General features: G+C 39.4%; 2 protein-coding genes across 10 annotated transcripts in view; one reads left to right on the top strand and one right to left on the bottom strand.

The window, feature by feature from the left end:
- LOC134796016 (fibrosin-1-like protein) overlaps window positions 1-16,082 on the bottom strand; it is a 323,185-nt gene that overhangs the window by 40,205 nt on the left and 266,898 nt on the right. For 5 of the 9 annotated variants that reach the window (XM_063767917.1, XM_063767919.1, XM_063767923.1 and 2 more), the window contains exons 3-5: window positions 6,571-6,690; window positions 5,305-5,340; window positions 4,452-4,478 (exon numbers count right to left, since the gene is read on the bottom strand). The exons of 1 other annotated variant lie outside the window; for it this stretch is intronic. In XM_063767917.1, the coding sequence (XP_063623987.1) occupies window positions 4,452-4,478; window positions 5,305-5,340; window positions 6,571-6,690 (183 nt within the window). The remainder of the gene's footprint in view (window positions 1-4,451; window positions 4,479-5,304; window positions 5,341-6,570; window positions 6,691-16,082) is intronic. 3 more of the 9 variants (XM_063767920.1, XM_063767922.1, XM_063767924.1) reach the window with 3 other exon arrangements.
- Window positions 1-16,082, top strand: part of LOC134796019 (serine/arginine repetitive matrix protein 1) — a 214,925-nt gene that overhangs the window by 2,066 nt on the left and 196,777 nt on the right. The gene's annotated exons all lie outside the window — the stretch shown is intronic.

The raw sequence follows: 16,082 nt of genomic DNA, 5'->3' as shown, positions 1-16,082 counted from the left end.
GCAAACATACAGTCAGCAGTCGGCCAAATATCGTAATATAACTCTGTTGCCATAGAAATAAGGATGTGTTCCGATATACTGGCGGAATACTGAGAGACAAAAGTGGCTAAGCTTACATTGGCTCGGACATTCAGAGAGAATGGGAGAGGATCGTGCCGTGACGAGAGCGTACTTGGGACAACGAAATGGGAGACGCCCAATTGGACGTCAAAGGTACCTACCGCTGGAACGACGTAGTTGCTCGAGATCAGCTTATCCTCGGCCATGGGGACTGGCGAGAGCTATCGCAAGACCGAGAAACATGGTGTGTTTTGTTTTGTCTTTTCTCGGAGGCCAGGATTCACATAACCGTAGTAAGTAATGTTAGTATTCAGAAAGGGAAATGGGGAGTACGTACGTTTGTACCAAAAGGCGATTTATGGGCGGTGGTCGTCCATATTCGTCTTAAGGCGGAAATTAATCTAATGAACGTTTTTGCAATTAGGCTTATAAAAATTAATAATAATTTTATGTTGAAACGAGTTTTAAATAAATAACTACGTAGATGAAAAAGTATAATTTTGCTTTTTATCAAATCACATAATTTTTTTCAGATATTTTGCGTATTAAGTTATCCAAATAACGGGTACAAATAAGAAATCCCTATCACCGTTATGAACCCTGGCAGGGTTGACACACTCTTTATTTCATTTACGCGAGCGGAGCTGCGGGCCCGTCTAGTTATGTATAAACTTTGAAGTTAATGTCGATAGGCGACAAAGCACATTATCATAATTATTTATGAAAGCAGCCCAGAAGCGAAAGTTTAATGCTCAAAACTCATTTAGAATCTGAAGATTCCATTCAATGTTGCGGGGGATGGATTGCCTAAAATACTTTCATATTTAAACGTTTTCGTTGTGAAGAAAATTGAGAGAGATAGAGGGTGGGGGGGAGTTTGGGCCGGCTGGCGGCGAAGCGGCCAGATAATTAGATTAAGGGGAACGGAGGCTCTGGCCGTGGTCACGGATTAAATAATAGGTACCATAATAGCAGATTTGCCACTCGTATTAAACCAAAACTGATAATTCTGTTGGTGTGGGTTATTATAAGGCCTAGACAGCAAGCCTTACACAGCTTTAGGCAAGACTAGCGACCAGCCCTGGCTTCGCACGGGTTAACAAATTATACACCTAAACCATCCTCAAGAATCACTCTATTGATAGGTGAAACCCGCATGAAAATCCGTTCAGTAGTTTTTGAGTTTATCGCGAACATACACACACAAACAGACAGACCCGGCGGAGACTTTGTTTTATAAGGTGTATTGATGATTTTACACAAAATGCAAATGTTTCCACAAGTGGTCCGTTTTCATTGCCGTGTAGCTTTAATTTTACTTTGTCTACCCCTTTTGTTGCTAATGCTGACATATCGTTACTACTACAAGCAAACTAATCCCGTTAAGTACAGTCGACGTCAAATATGTGTTTACACTTTTGAACCTTACTCCTTTGTAATAAGGCGAAAAATGTGTAAACATATCTTTGACGTCGACGTAAAAAATTATAGTGCCAAAATTGCTTTGGTGACTGCATGACGAGCGCACTTAAAAAACAGAGCCATAGCAAAATTTGTTAAGAATAGCGGGGTGAGGATAATTTGGGAATGAGTTTTTTAGGGTTCCGTACCCAAAGGGTAAAACGGGACCCTATTACTAAGACTCCGCTGTCTACTACTAGCGTCAGTACTTGGATGGGTGACCGTTTTTTTTGCCGTTTTTTGCATTATGGCACGGAAGCCTTCGTGCGCGAGTCCGACTCGCACTTGCCCGGTTTTTTTTCGATAAGACGTTGTCTGTAGTATTTATAATCTGTGGCGGTGCTCCCGGACAATGGTACCTATCAGTCTTTAAAGCTTTCGGCTCCGCTCGGCTGCCGCTGCTGATTGTACTTGCAAGTTCTTTTTATTCTTTTCTCTTTCGCACTATTTCAATCACACTATGCGGTTTTATTTTGTCTGATTTATTGGGATTGTAGCTGGTAGATTACTTTTAATTAATGGTGTTCAAAGATAAACATAGAATAGCAAGGTGTGCTGTATTATTAGGTGAGCAGTCATTGAAATAATTGTGGAGACAAGCGTACAATTATAAAGGTAAGTATAAACCTGTTTAAGAATCCCTTTCTACTTTGATATTATCACTTAATTCGGAAAAGATGTACGATTACTTTATAAAAAAGGATAACTAATCCCATCCCAGTACGATATAGTATAGAGATGAACGTACGAGCAAACACAAATGTAATAAACTAAACCCCAACAGCGATTAAAACTCGCAGCAGTCGCAGCGTAGTATAACTCAATTTATTAAACAAACAAATTGTCATAGGGGGCTATTCATAAATTACGTCATTTCAAATTAGGGGGGGGGTCTGGACATCGGATGACGGTAGCATGAAGTAGGAGGAAATGGGGTCATTTGATGCATGATTTTTGGATGATTATAGGGGGGGGGGGGTCCAAAATCGTCAAAAATCGATGACGTAATTTATGGACAGCCCCTAGCGACAGTGAAACGTAGCTTAGCAGTTTCAAGTTTTAGCATAAGGAGGCGTTCATAGTGTGGTGTACGCGCCGAGTAACGGCAAAGGCGGGTGTAATGTATTTAATTACAGGCACTTCGATACTACAGCAATCTAGTAATTACCGAACAGAGCGGCGGCGCGTAATCAGCGCCCTTTGCGACCCCGACACGGAGAGCTCTACGGTGATATTCTAATGGCTTAGTGCATAAGCGAGTCAAAGGCTACAGTGTTATATTTGGAATCGAAACACATAATCTCCGCGTATGTCTTAGGTTTATTCACATGCCTTAATATAAACTTTAAAAAATCTGGCAAGTTGCCTTTTAAAATATGAAAAAAAAAAAATATGAAAAGGCATATTATGACGTGACATAAGTTTATATTTATATAGCAAAATTACAACGTACGGTAGGTGTCCCAACTTAAGTACCCACGTCGCTATACTAATCGTATAGAAAAGTGTATACCTACTTATGAAAGGCACCCACCGTACTACGTACCAGACACAAATGTTAACAGAAGATTATAATTTAACCGTATTCTCAGGCTCCTCTACATTACAACATTAATAACCTATAATTAAACAGAAGCGTAAGTACAAGCGCGCTCTCCGAGCATAACGCATAGTAAGTTACGTATCCTTTGGTCAGATTCACATTGGTTCGGCTCAGCGTTCGACTCGTTAAGCGGAATACACGCTCTAAGCTCAAACTCTGGCCCCTTTTGATTCGCATTTCACAACCTGTTGACGAGTTAGTTAAGCCCCTAGAGCGTGTACGGCACAAAGCGAACTCGACTATTACCCTTCAGCTACACGTCTACTGCTCTCCTGTCTTACTGACGTAGCTTTATTACCATTTAATAAACTGAACAGCAAATGACACTAATTATGTACCTAAATCATGTTCAATTAGGTACATAAAGTTAATTAAATGGAATGGAAGGCCAGATTTCAGTTTTTATACGTACATATACATATTTTATAAAAACTGAAATCTGGCATTGCATCCATTCTCTATCAATTTCATACGATAGATAGGTACATAACAACGTGGGTCAAATTAGGACGAACTCTTCAACAAGAGCATTTGCATGATTAAATATCGCCGTTCGGAGAAATCGGAGAACATAGAAAAGTTAATAAATTGAATCAAACTTACAGACGCAATTTTAGTTTGTCGTAAATGTCGTAATTGGACAAAAGCTTTAATGAAAGCTTTGCCTTAGCCAAAGTGAGTGAAAGTGATTTCCCTGTTTAAGGAAATAATAAAAGACACCGCGTGTTGACACGGTTTGAAATATAGGAAAATTTGTTGCTGAAAATAAATTATAATGTAAATACATATTTAGGAAAATACCCCTGGGACTTGATTGCTACCTTTTCCTTATTAAATGTATATTAATCTCTGATATCTGAATAAAACATTAAGCAGTCTTTTGTTGTGAAACAATAGCTTAGCATAGAGTAGGTAAACAATTTGTTAGCAGGTGCGGGGGATGGGCATTGGGCGTCTCGCTTTGCGAGATTAATCACAGCACCAAGTCGGGCCCGGCGCCCTGGCCGTGTATTTTCATTGCTTACACGAGCGCGGACGTGTCGCGTTAATCAGAAAACCAGCGAAACATAATCTCAAGATTCGTAAGAATTATACAGCGCACATATAAAGGTTCGCATGAGCCTTCGACTCGACAAGCGATTGGAATGAGAACTCTGTAATAAACCGAGAACGAGCAACTTCGCCACTTACATTACATGGACATTTATATCCTACGCTCTGTTTCAACTTTTCCGACGGACTTGACACCAGTTTAATTAATTCGCAGGATTCGTAAATATAGCCCCGACATTTGTACAAAGTTTAAAACAAAAAATAAATCACTTGCCTTGTCATCGTCGCCTTCACTATCACACTGCAAAAGGAGAGAAACGTCAATTAGTATATGTCTGAAACACCAAGCTAAATAAACGTGCGAAATTACATGCAGTCTAGCTACTACTTATTCATTACTGTCACTAAGTGTTAATAAATACTTCAGAAGCGTTGAGTTAATAAAATGTTTATCGTTTTGTCGGTTTTGATAACAATCTTGAAGCGGTAAATGTATGTTGTCCAACCCTCGATAGCAAACAAACGTAGATATTCCATCAATGAAAATGATATACGGCCAAAGTAACCCCAAGTAAAAGTAAAGAAACCTCCACGTCCTAAATTGGGGGAGTATTAGGTAGAATATCAATAAACAGGTGAAGAAGATATTATCGTATCATAAATCGACGAGAACGTTACATGATATTTACGAGGCAAGTTCACGCCGAGGGAAACAAGCAGGGATCAGGCTGAGATATTACAATTTCAAATAAATACACAGCATGAAGTATTCAGGGCGGGAGCAGGTAATGTTATGTAGTGTGGAGCGCCGCCTCGACAAATCTCGTGATTTAGCTGCGATACGCGTCGAATATCGAGCAGGGGATGTGTGCCTTGCGTGATCAGGGTATATTTGCGCACTCTGATCGGGAATTACACCTATTACCCTGTTACACGTCTCTCTATGAGTTAGTTCAAGCTTTAAATTAACCGTTTAATAGAAAAAGAAACGATAACCATGCAATGGCGACGAAAAGGAAAAGATTATAAAAGTAGCGCGGCGGAAAAGATTGCGATGCGATAAAGTGGTTGTGAGACATGCCAGACAGCAGCGTACACTAAACATGGACAACAATGATTATACTCACGATATAGCCTTTTCCGGAACTACAGCGGCTACTGGCCTGTAGGCAGGAGAGAGAAAGCGAACATATGAGTGGACTGGAGTGACTGGGGGAGGTAAAGTTTGTCTCGTCTCTCCCTACACTACACACCACAGCGCTATTTGTTTTCAATCAGTGCGAGGTGACGCGACTCGTATTTGACTTTCCTGCGATTTGAATCCTAAGCACGGTATCGTGTAGGTTTTGGTGGAATTTTTATAGCATTAGAAGAGAGACGAGAGAAATAGCAAACGAAATAGAGGACGACATATTGTTACAACATTCTAACAGTTAAAGTACATCAGCAGACATAGTGAATTTATTGTGCATGCGCGTCGGCGTGGCGTGGACTCCTATTTGTTATAAAGTCGGCAAACCTGAGCGGAGACGATAATTAAGAGCAGGGCAATAAACTAAATTGATGATTGGAGAAAGCGCGCCGCAAGCATTCTACCTTTCCTCGGGTCCTGCCTGCCTATTTGGTAACCCCTACTTTTTTGTACACCCACTATGACTTTTGACCATTTGTGCAAAATGCGAAGGCAATTTATTGAACAGATTTATTTTATGTGGTAATCAAAACTATTAAACGTGAGGGCCGACCGAGTATTACAAGATTATATATGTAATTATAGTTTATATCATTAAATACAGTGATCTGCGGTTAACAACATTTAATTACGAGCTGTATTCAACATTATATTTTATGCAAGTAATATTCGTAAAATAAATGCTTTAATAAATATTGCATCAATATTCATTGGGATTACTACATTAAGTATATCAATTCAACGATTCTAAAGTATTTTATATGTTGAGAGTTTTGATTTGTATGATTTCAAATGGTTTCTTTGGGAATACATATAATGAGTGAGCTTATCTTTATTTCAGCCTATTAAGGAAAAAAGGCTATGCGAGCATAAGATAACTAAACATTTTAGCTTTTTTTGTTGTATAATAGCACCTTCCCGCTTGTCCTGATCGTCTCCGCTAGTATAGCAAGCACCTAATGCTAGAATTAGCTGAGACAGTCGCTAGTCAGCTGATGCTGTATTCCCATCGCTAATTGAGCGAAGGCGAGCATCCGACTAGAGCGAAACAGTAAAACAATAATATCGAGGCCCGTGCCCGAGTCGAACGCTCGCTTGCGATCAATACAACAGCTCTGTCAAGATACAGACATTCTAGCAATAAGCGAAGAGCGTAGTACAAAGCGGTATGGTGCGGTTCGACAGGCAATTGGTCACTTACGTCGCTAAGCCTGTCGCGGGATGAATCGGGATCGCGGGGAGCCACCGAACTGCCCGTGAGGCGCTCGGAGGCCCGACCACTGTCATCCGATGTGCCAGCGTCTTGAAGCAGCGTAATACCCTGCAAAAACCGTAGCTTGTACCAACAATAACAAATACTTTGTGTCATGTTTCTTTTTCGTAGTATTTGTCTGATATTCACTTGCTGCCACAGCTTATTGCTTAGGAACAAGAACATTTTTTATATTAACCCGTATCATATCTGAAATGTGTGAGACAAGACATAATTATTCTTAACGACGAAGTCTTAAGGTTAGTTGAGCTTGTAAAGTGTTTCAAGTCAATTGCTATCAATTTGTAATTTCAATCATTCTTTTGGGTATTAAGTAAAAAATAAAAACAACCAATTTTGATCATATGTAAAAATGAAACAGCTCTGAACAAAAGGAATGAATATACATATTTGAGTAAATAAAAGATATCTCTGTAAGCATAAATCATAGTTTCGTGAATGTTTGATAGTTGTTCAAGGAAGGGAAGCGAAATTTCCCAATAGACTAAGATAGCATATTAAAGCTCCCGCAACTCTTGTTACTGATACTTTAACTTACAATTCCGTTGCCAAGAGGGGAGGACAAAGGAAAAGCTTTTTATATGGGATCGCAAAATTGAGCGGTAACTAGGATATAAGAAAACTTGATAAGACGGGTCGAGGAAGCAAGTAAGCGAGGGCACGGAGTAGACGAGCCATAACGTAACGTGCCGGGGGCTGACAATAAAAAGAGTTTTCCATTTATCACATTTCGCGTGTATTTTACGGTAGGGCACGAAGCGCTCGAGCGGGCTGCGACGACTGCAAAAAGAAAATAAAACGCCGAGTAACTTCTCTTTAAATGGATAAATCCACGATCGCCTCGACGACAATCGACCCTTACATTATTATACGTAATTTGAAACAGCTTGAGCCCGAATGATTCACATGTATTCAATCGGAACTATAATTAAATCGTGTGAAGTTGGACAAGTGGTTTGTTTTCTTGCTGTCATTGTTGACGGTTTGTGCGTGCGTGTTAAGGTACAATAAGCAGGTTAAATCGTTTTGCTTTATTAATGCCGTGTAACTTTAGGTACTAGAATACTTAGTCAAATTTAGCAAATCATATGCTAACCATCCTGTACGTGACAATTAAGTTAATGAATTTCTATAACGAATATGGATTTTTGCAGTTACTCACGTTTTTTATGAGACGTAATCTGGCCAATATATTACTGACTTTATCTGGATGGTAATGTCAAATACTACTAAACGTAACAAAAAAACTAATCGACTTAATTCAAAGTCAAGACATGACTGAAATTCCATTTCGCTATTTGGTCTCAGCGTATTCTATGAGATTTAAAATTCCGCACAAACTCGCAAGTTATACGGCGTAGATGCCATTACTCACGGGCGGTTTAGCTCTGTATAAATGGCGTTAGTTCCGGGAGCGACCGACGACCGGAACAAAAACTCAAAAAGCTCCGGAATCCGCACTCCGCGGATTTGTCCGAGATTGAAGGTTGAAAATGAATTTACGAATGTTTTTATATTAATGCAAAGTTAACGGTATACCCTCACCTAAGCGATATAAGTCCATTCAGGTACTACCATCATAACTTCCAACTAAAAGAACTAAAACTAAAAGGTAAATTATAGGCATCGTTGAGACTGATCCCGGTTTTTCACGATGTTTACGTTGACTGAAGATATTTAATCTCGATATTTCGTACATAAACCTCCGACATATCATAAATATTATATTATTAGCTCAATCAAAATGAATAAATATGCCGTTTGTATTCATGCCGAATTACATAAACGCATTAGCGGAAGATATATGGAATATACATCATGTTCGTAAGCTATTTGACGAACGCAATAAACTTCTCAAAGACGTCTACAAGTGGCTATAAGAGAGAATAATAAAATATACCTTACGCATGCGATTATGTCCCTATTCTAATAAAAGGGATTGCTTTCCGACCCTTTACAGTTTACATAGATAAACGTGAAGCAGTCGCACATATCAATTTAATCCTGGGCGTGGAAGCGAGTGGGATCCCTGTAATCCGGCGGGGTCGGCGGGATGTTACGCCGGATGTTACCACATAATTACTCTCGCTCGTTAAACTTTGCTCTAATTTTAATCGACTTTGTGACACTTTCTCTTTGTACAAATGATTCTTTGTATTCATCTAAGTTTGTACAATCTACTGTCAACCTTAACAAATTTAATTCAGAACTGTTTATGTTGTTTTACTAAATTTTTTACTCATGATGAAATGGAGACGGTACAGGTATGCTTGTGGTGAGATGTTTTTTGTTATTTTCTATTTCCCACTATTAATATTTGCATTTAAATTAAGGATTAAGCGATTTAATGATAACTCAAAGTTTGACGCTCAATGACGTCACAAGTTAAACGCTTTTCACAAAATTGCAAAATGTCATTTGCTCATTATTTATCAAAGCATTTGAACAGCATTTCTTAGCTCGTCATTAGACCAAGACTAGAAAGCACTGTTCCTGTCACTGAATACTATTTGTACAAAACATTACGACAAGTAACTAAACATATTTTACCATAAAACACAAACAATAAACCTATCCATTGAGAGACAATAAGAATGAAGTTACTGTTTTCAGTATCGGTGAGCAATATCGAATTTCCTCAGGCAAAATACACCCGAGTAAATGTGGTCAATTGAGCAACACAATCAATTGGTACTTTATGACAATGGATTAGGGTCGGATTTCGGTTGAGAGAAGGTGGGTGGCAGGCAGGAGGCAGTCGTGCTCGAACGGCGACACAACCGCTAATTGAAACAACGACCACGGCCGAACATTACTTATTCATGAGAAGTCCATATGTGACGTCCCACGGTCAAAGGTACCTTATGGCGGGTATGGAGTTATGCATACCCCAGTAATCTACAATAAATAAGCTATCGATAACACAAAAGATCAACCTTCTAGGTTGCGTAGTTACAGAGATATGATTTTTTGAAAATAATGTTGTGAAATGAGCAACTTTACGATAGAGAAGTTTTAAGTTTAGCCGCCTAAAAAACTATGTTCCTGAAGTAAGTTACATAGTTGAGTACAAATAATAATACCTTATATATCTGAGATTAAAAAAATATTGCGACTTGTTCTGTAATGGAAATAGAAACTTTTGATATCGACTGATTTATGTGTATACTAACCAATCTCTTGAAAATAAAGTTTTATTTCATTTTCACGATTGATTGCAATGAGCTCTCAAGATTTAAATTTTATCTATTAGAAAACGACACTGACAGACAGTTTAAGCAAAAAACAATACCGATTTAGAGGTGAAAATGTATTTTCTGACTTTTTCATATAAAATCACAAAATTGAATATTTTTACTTTTAATGTGACACACAATCAATTTTTCTGAGCACATATGAAAGAAATTCTGTCATTCAAATGAAATAAATCCTAAAACCCCAACTAAATACTATATTTAACCCCTTATGCCACTTTAAACTTACATAACAATAACAGTATTTGCTCCATACATTTACGAAAAGGTACCTTATGGAAATAAATCTAATAATACATCACTACAAAATATCAATCATATTACAGTTTAGCTTTTATGAATAGTAATTATTAATTTACATTAAACTGCCCCAAATTTAATTAGTTCTTCGTCATAATAATCTTAAAAAGTCCAATAATTTGTATGTAATGAAAAGGTACCTTGTGATTAAGTTACATGATGAGGCATGGTGATGATGGAACAGTTAGGATAAACTAATAATATTTTGGGGTTAAGATGGTATAAATCGTCTATTTCTTATCAATAATATATTTCGGTTGCTATTGAAGATAAGCGGCATTGAGGTTCAATGACCTCAGATATTCCATAAGGTAATGCGTCGGGTATTGGCATTTTTCAGCAAACCAATGGCTGATTTACTGCATGCGACCAAACCAAATGAAGATTATTCTAGTTAAGAAAGACTTGATGAGAGTAACTTTGGTATAATAGCAGGCTACTTGGATTTGTGATGTCGGTCTATGTACGGTTATAATATTTGCGAGGCGCCCCAACCAGAACTGAAATTATCAAATTAGTTTTGCAGAATGCTAATACAGTTCTCTACCAAACTTCTTTTCCCGTATTGACTAGTTTTTTTGGGAATTTTCAATCTTTTTTCCATAAGGTACCTTTTCTACTAAACTCTGAGACGACATTACTAGGCTTATAACTAACTTATAACAAAAATAAAAACAGGTAAACAAACGTTACGCATTAAGGTTTCAGATCACACAATAAAAAAAAATTGAGCATTTTTTCACCTCTTTACAAAACATTTCATATCTCCGAAACTAGAAACCCTCATAAGGTACCTTTTCCCGTGGAACGTCACATATGGCGGCAGAACGTGACCGACGAGATAAATCATTCAATTACATTTTTCATGAATAGATACACTAGCCAGGTATTATGTCCTTCTCCTCTTAAAGCTTTCCCAGTTGCCATCTAAGCCTTGGGCAAGCTCATTAGCCTGATCCATAGAATTAGCACAAGGATGGATTTTTATGAAAGAGCACCTTCTAACATTACGGATTGTTAATGTTGGGTTTACTCCGATTTGCTAAGTTTTCTTTCTATACTCACTGGTGCGAGCTAGGAATCAAGAGCCTAATAATAATATATATATTCCTCCCTGCTCGCCAGGTATCCTGTTACTCCGAAATATTATGTAGTTGCTCCTAACTACACCAAAGATCGCGCATTTGCTTACCTCCCCTCGGCATAAACAAAGGACCAAATTGTGTGCAATGCCCGCTCACGGTTGATTTGAACCCTGTTCGTTGACCGCGAATTGACAAATATTATTTTGCATACCACATTGATTAATTATTAACATGATTGCGCATTGTTACAATGATCCGTATAAATACTTTGCGGTTCCAATATTCATGATGGTATTTTATTAACCAATAAATTTAAGAGCAGATAATTCTATGGTAATTCTAATTATTGTTTATATTACTTGATCATACATTTTTGGTAACAAGGAGATATACGTGTCCGTTAGTATGTTTAAGGAAATTTTACGATAAACTCATATGACTTTTTAACTGTAAGTATTTACTGCATTTGTGTTGTAAAACAGACTACAATTTTTCAGAAAGATCTCTTAATTTAATGTTAGTGTTGACCTTAAATACAAGGTGTGTGAGATGAATGCTGTCCAGATTTAAGTTCCCACATAAATAAAATAAAACACACCGAATATTAAATATAAGAACGGGTCACTCACGTATTACGTAATACGTGAGTGACCCGTTCTTAATATATTTGTGGCGTCTCCTCTAGCTGTCACTGCCAAACGTCGTTCCACAATAACCTAACAGATGGCGTTAGGGAGCTTAGAACGCACAAACTGCTAAGAAGATACTACGTCTAGAACGCAATTAGTAAGTGAGACCTACATCGCGCTTACGGAGTTATAATGTCAGTTTCTATATATATAACCTCCTCTCCTCTTGGAAATTTCAAATGACCAGAAGAAAGGTTTAGTCATGTCCACATTGATCTGGTCGGCCCATTGCCACCTTCATCAGGATTCCGTTACCTTTTCACAGCCATTGACAGGTACACACGGTGGCCCGAGGCAAAGCCACTGTCTGATATCACGGCTGAAACGGTAGCCCATGCATTCTACGATACTTGGATATCGCGTTTTGGTTGTCCTCAAACCGTAACTACTGACCAAGGACGTCAATTTACCTCACGTATGTTTAAGGTCTTGGCAGAGCTTTGTGGTGCACAGCTGCGTCACACGACGGCTTATCATCCTCAAGCCAATTCGATGGTGGAGCGTCTTCACCGCTCCCTGAAAGCTGCAATCATGGCCCACAACAGCACGAGGTGGACTGAGGTGTTGCCGATCGTCCTACTCGGCATAAGAAGTGCGTGGAAGGAAGACATCAAATGCTCAGCTGCAGAGATGGTGTACGGTGAGCCTTTACGCATCCCGGGTGAGTTCTTTCATTCTCATACCTCAAACACCCTGCAGCCTGATAATTTTGTCACTCAGTTGAAACGCCAGATGTCACAACTCAGACCTGTCCCCGCATCAAGGCACGGAAACAAATCAGTCTTTGTTCACAAGGACCTAAGTTCATGCAGCCATGTTTTCCTTAGACAGGATGCACTGCGTGGATCACTAGAACCGCCATACACAGGCCCATATCGCGTTCTAAAGAGAACGGACAAGACCGTCACACTGGACTTACTACGAGGACCAGTGACAGTCTCCATTGACCGCGTCAAACCAGCCTACATGCAGAAAGACACAGCTTCACCTACAGGCACAAGTGCTAAGCCTACTCAAGCTGTTGTCCCGGTGAGAACCACTCGGTCTGGCCGGAAAGTAACCTTTCCTTCTCATTTACAGGCAGGACTCTGATTCTCCCAGGGGGGTCCTGTGGCGCACCGCAATGCTGGCTGCCCACAAACCGTCTACGTCAACGAGACAACGAGTCAATGTCATACACAACTAAATTTTCCTTCGTACGATACGGAAGCTAAAATCTTATTTGCAAATCAATTGTAAATTAATCATTGTAAATATTCTCTCATTATATGTAAATATTCATCCTCTCTACTTTCTACATTGGTGACCTTCCGACATTGGACAGCCAATGAAGACCTCAAGATCCTGACGACGCCGCCTCGCAGCAAGCCATTTCCCTCTCTGAGTGTACCACCTAGCATGCCTCTGTACAGTCTGTACATATGTCATATACCTGTAAATATCTTGTAAATATTCATGCCTGGTACCTCAATCTCTCTTTCTCTCTCTCTCTCCGCTCGCCTCTCTGGCTCTGAGCAACTCCGCTCGCCTCTCTGGCTTTGAGCAACTACGCTCGTCACACTGGCTCTGAGCCGCTCCGCTCGCCTGTGACTCTGAGCATCTTCGCTCGCCACACTACTGGCTCGAGCACATCTGGTTTCGCTGCACACTTCATACGTCGTCGCTGACCCCTCCGCTCAAAGGGGGGCTGATGTGGCGTCTCCTCTAGCTGTCACTGCCAAACGTCGTTCCACAATAACCTAACAGATGGCGTTAGGGAGCTTAGAACGCACAAACTGCTAAGAAGATACTACGTCTAGAACGCAATTAGTAAGTGAGACCTACATCGCGCTTACGGAGTTATAATGTCAGTTTCTATATATATAACTTCCGACCAACTCTCAATGGACTTCGGTCCCCAGGCATAACACCCGCCTGGAGAGAGTACTCTCTATTGCCTTCTATACCTTTCTACATATTTAATATGTCTGTGTCTCACGGAATTTTTGTTATTAAAACACACCGAATGATTAAACCGTTGGGTTTCTGCATATATTTCAGAATAGCCCTAAACGAGTTTAGTATAAATATTCAATAATAAATCGGTAAAGAGATACTTAGTGTTGCGGCGGGTGTTGTTTATCAGTTAGATGGGATTCGTGGGATAGAGTAAAGAGAAGGCGGAGTCGCCGATCAGGGGCCCGATTTTTGAATTTCGACCGCTCGATTTCGTTTGAGTTTCGAGTATTTCGTTCAATAATATTTCCAGTACCCGGCATTTAAATTCTACTAATAGAATTGAAAACGAGTGGTCAATACCACTCGATTCCCAATTTCTATCGCTCGTATTTCCAAAATCAGCATTACGCTGTTTTCCACCGATTTTCGAGTGACAAAACCGAGCACTTGAAATTCAAAAATCGGCCCCCAGGTCGTGTATTCGCGATGTCCCGAGCGCGGGTCATTAGTGTTTTCGAATACCGCGATCAGATTTGTACATATGTGTCGGAGAACGTATTTAGTTATACTGGGTTGTCTCGTCTGAGCTTTTGATTCGACCATACGGTAAGCGATTAGAATGAGGAGCCAGGTAATGCGTGGTGCGACGGGGTGCGGTGGCGTGTTGCATAATTTATTTATGTCTCGGCACGTTACTCCCTTGTTGGGAGTTGTCGGCTATGTTGGAGCCTTATTCTAATTACTATGCGCTGAATTAGTTTAGTTAACAAGCGCGCTGTAATAAGGAACTACGGACGGCTACATACATCAAAGACGACGTTCATACAACTTAATTTTGTGTTATATATAACAAAAATAAAAATATTATATGTAATTTAAAAACCGCCCAAGTGCGAGTCGGACTCGCACACGAAGGGTTCCGTACCATTATCTATAAAAACGGTCACCCATCCAAGTACTGACCCCGCCCGACGTTGCTTAACTTCGGTCAAAAATCACGTTTGTTGTATGGGAGCCCCACTTAAATCTTTATTTTATTCTGTTTTTAGTATTTGTTGTTATAGCGGCAACAGAAATACATCATCTGTGAAAATTTCAACTGTCTAGCTATCACGGTTCGTGAGATACAGCCTGGTGACAGACGGACGGACGGACAGCGGAGTCTTAGTAATAGCCTAAATAAAAATCGGCTAGGGAACATGATCAATTCGTCTATTTTCCTTAGCAAATTTAAAGAAAGAAATGATATTGATCTACAAATGGTGGGCTTCATGTCAGACGGCATTATTTACCATATATATTTTCTCTAGTCCCGTCAAACTTGCCATTTAAAGTAAAACTACGATCAAAGCTCAGTTTGAAGTCATAAAAACACAAATATGTATGTATACAGGAATATTTATTTAAAAATCGCTCCCAAAAATGTTGCAGTATTTCACTGTGAACAGATGTGAGTACAAAGCTAGATTTGCGAGCATACGTGAGTATGCTCGGGTAAGCCGGGCGAGCCATCACAGAGGATCAATCAGATCCGGCGTCGACATCAAGCGGAGTTAGCTTGCAGCGGCAGCTTCCACGTACACTGTTCATTTCCAGAACCACATATCTCAATTAGGCTGCATTGCAATGTGAACTTTATTGTAGTCACTGCACGGTTAGTTACGCAATTGATAAATTAGATGGGATACGATATAGGTGAATTAAGCTGGCAAATGGAATTTCGCGACAGACCGCTCTCAGTTTAATATACTGCGGCAAACCGAACGAATAGTTATTGTGATTGAATTAACATATTCACTGCGTTGCGAGCAATCAATAATTTGGGCTGCGGTTACTGCACGGATTAGAGTAATCGAAAATGTATACATATGTATTAGTCACGTAACCATTGATTGTTGTTCACAACTTGCTCTTCGGTATACCGTACATTGTAAATCCTGGAATGTCTAATCGGTGTCAATAGCTCAATAAATTTCAAATAAAACGATTTATATTTACGAAGTCCAAAATTTATAAAATTCAAAGATTAACCCCTTAAATCTTTATATTGAAAGTCTATAAATTTAACTCATAATTGCATCGTAACGTAATCTTTGTAAGCTAAATTTAAAGCGTCATAAGCTTATAGTATGATAGTCTAATTGTAATTTTAAACACAGTTTTCAACATCCTCG

The sequence above is a fragment of the Cydia splendana genome, chromosome 13 (genome assembly GCF_910591565.1).
Source record: "Cydia splendana chromosome 13, ilCydSple1.2, whole genome shotgun sequence".
Lineage (NCBI taxonomy): Eukaryota > Metazoa > Arthropoda > Insecta > Lepidoptera > Tortricidae > Cydia > Cydia splendana.
Note: the sequence above shows the minus strand (reverse complement) of the source record. Positions and strands in the feature narration are given on the sequence as shown.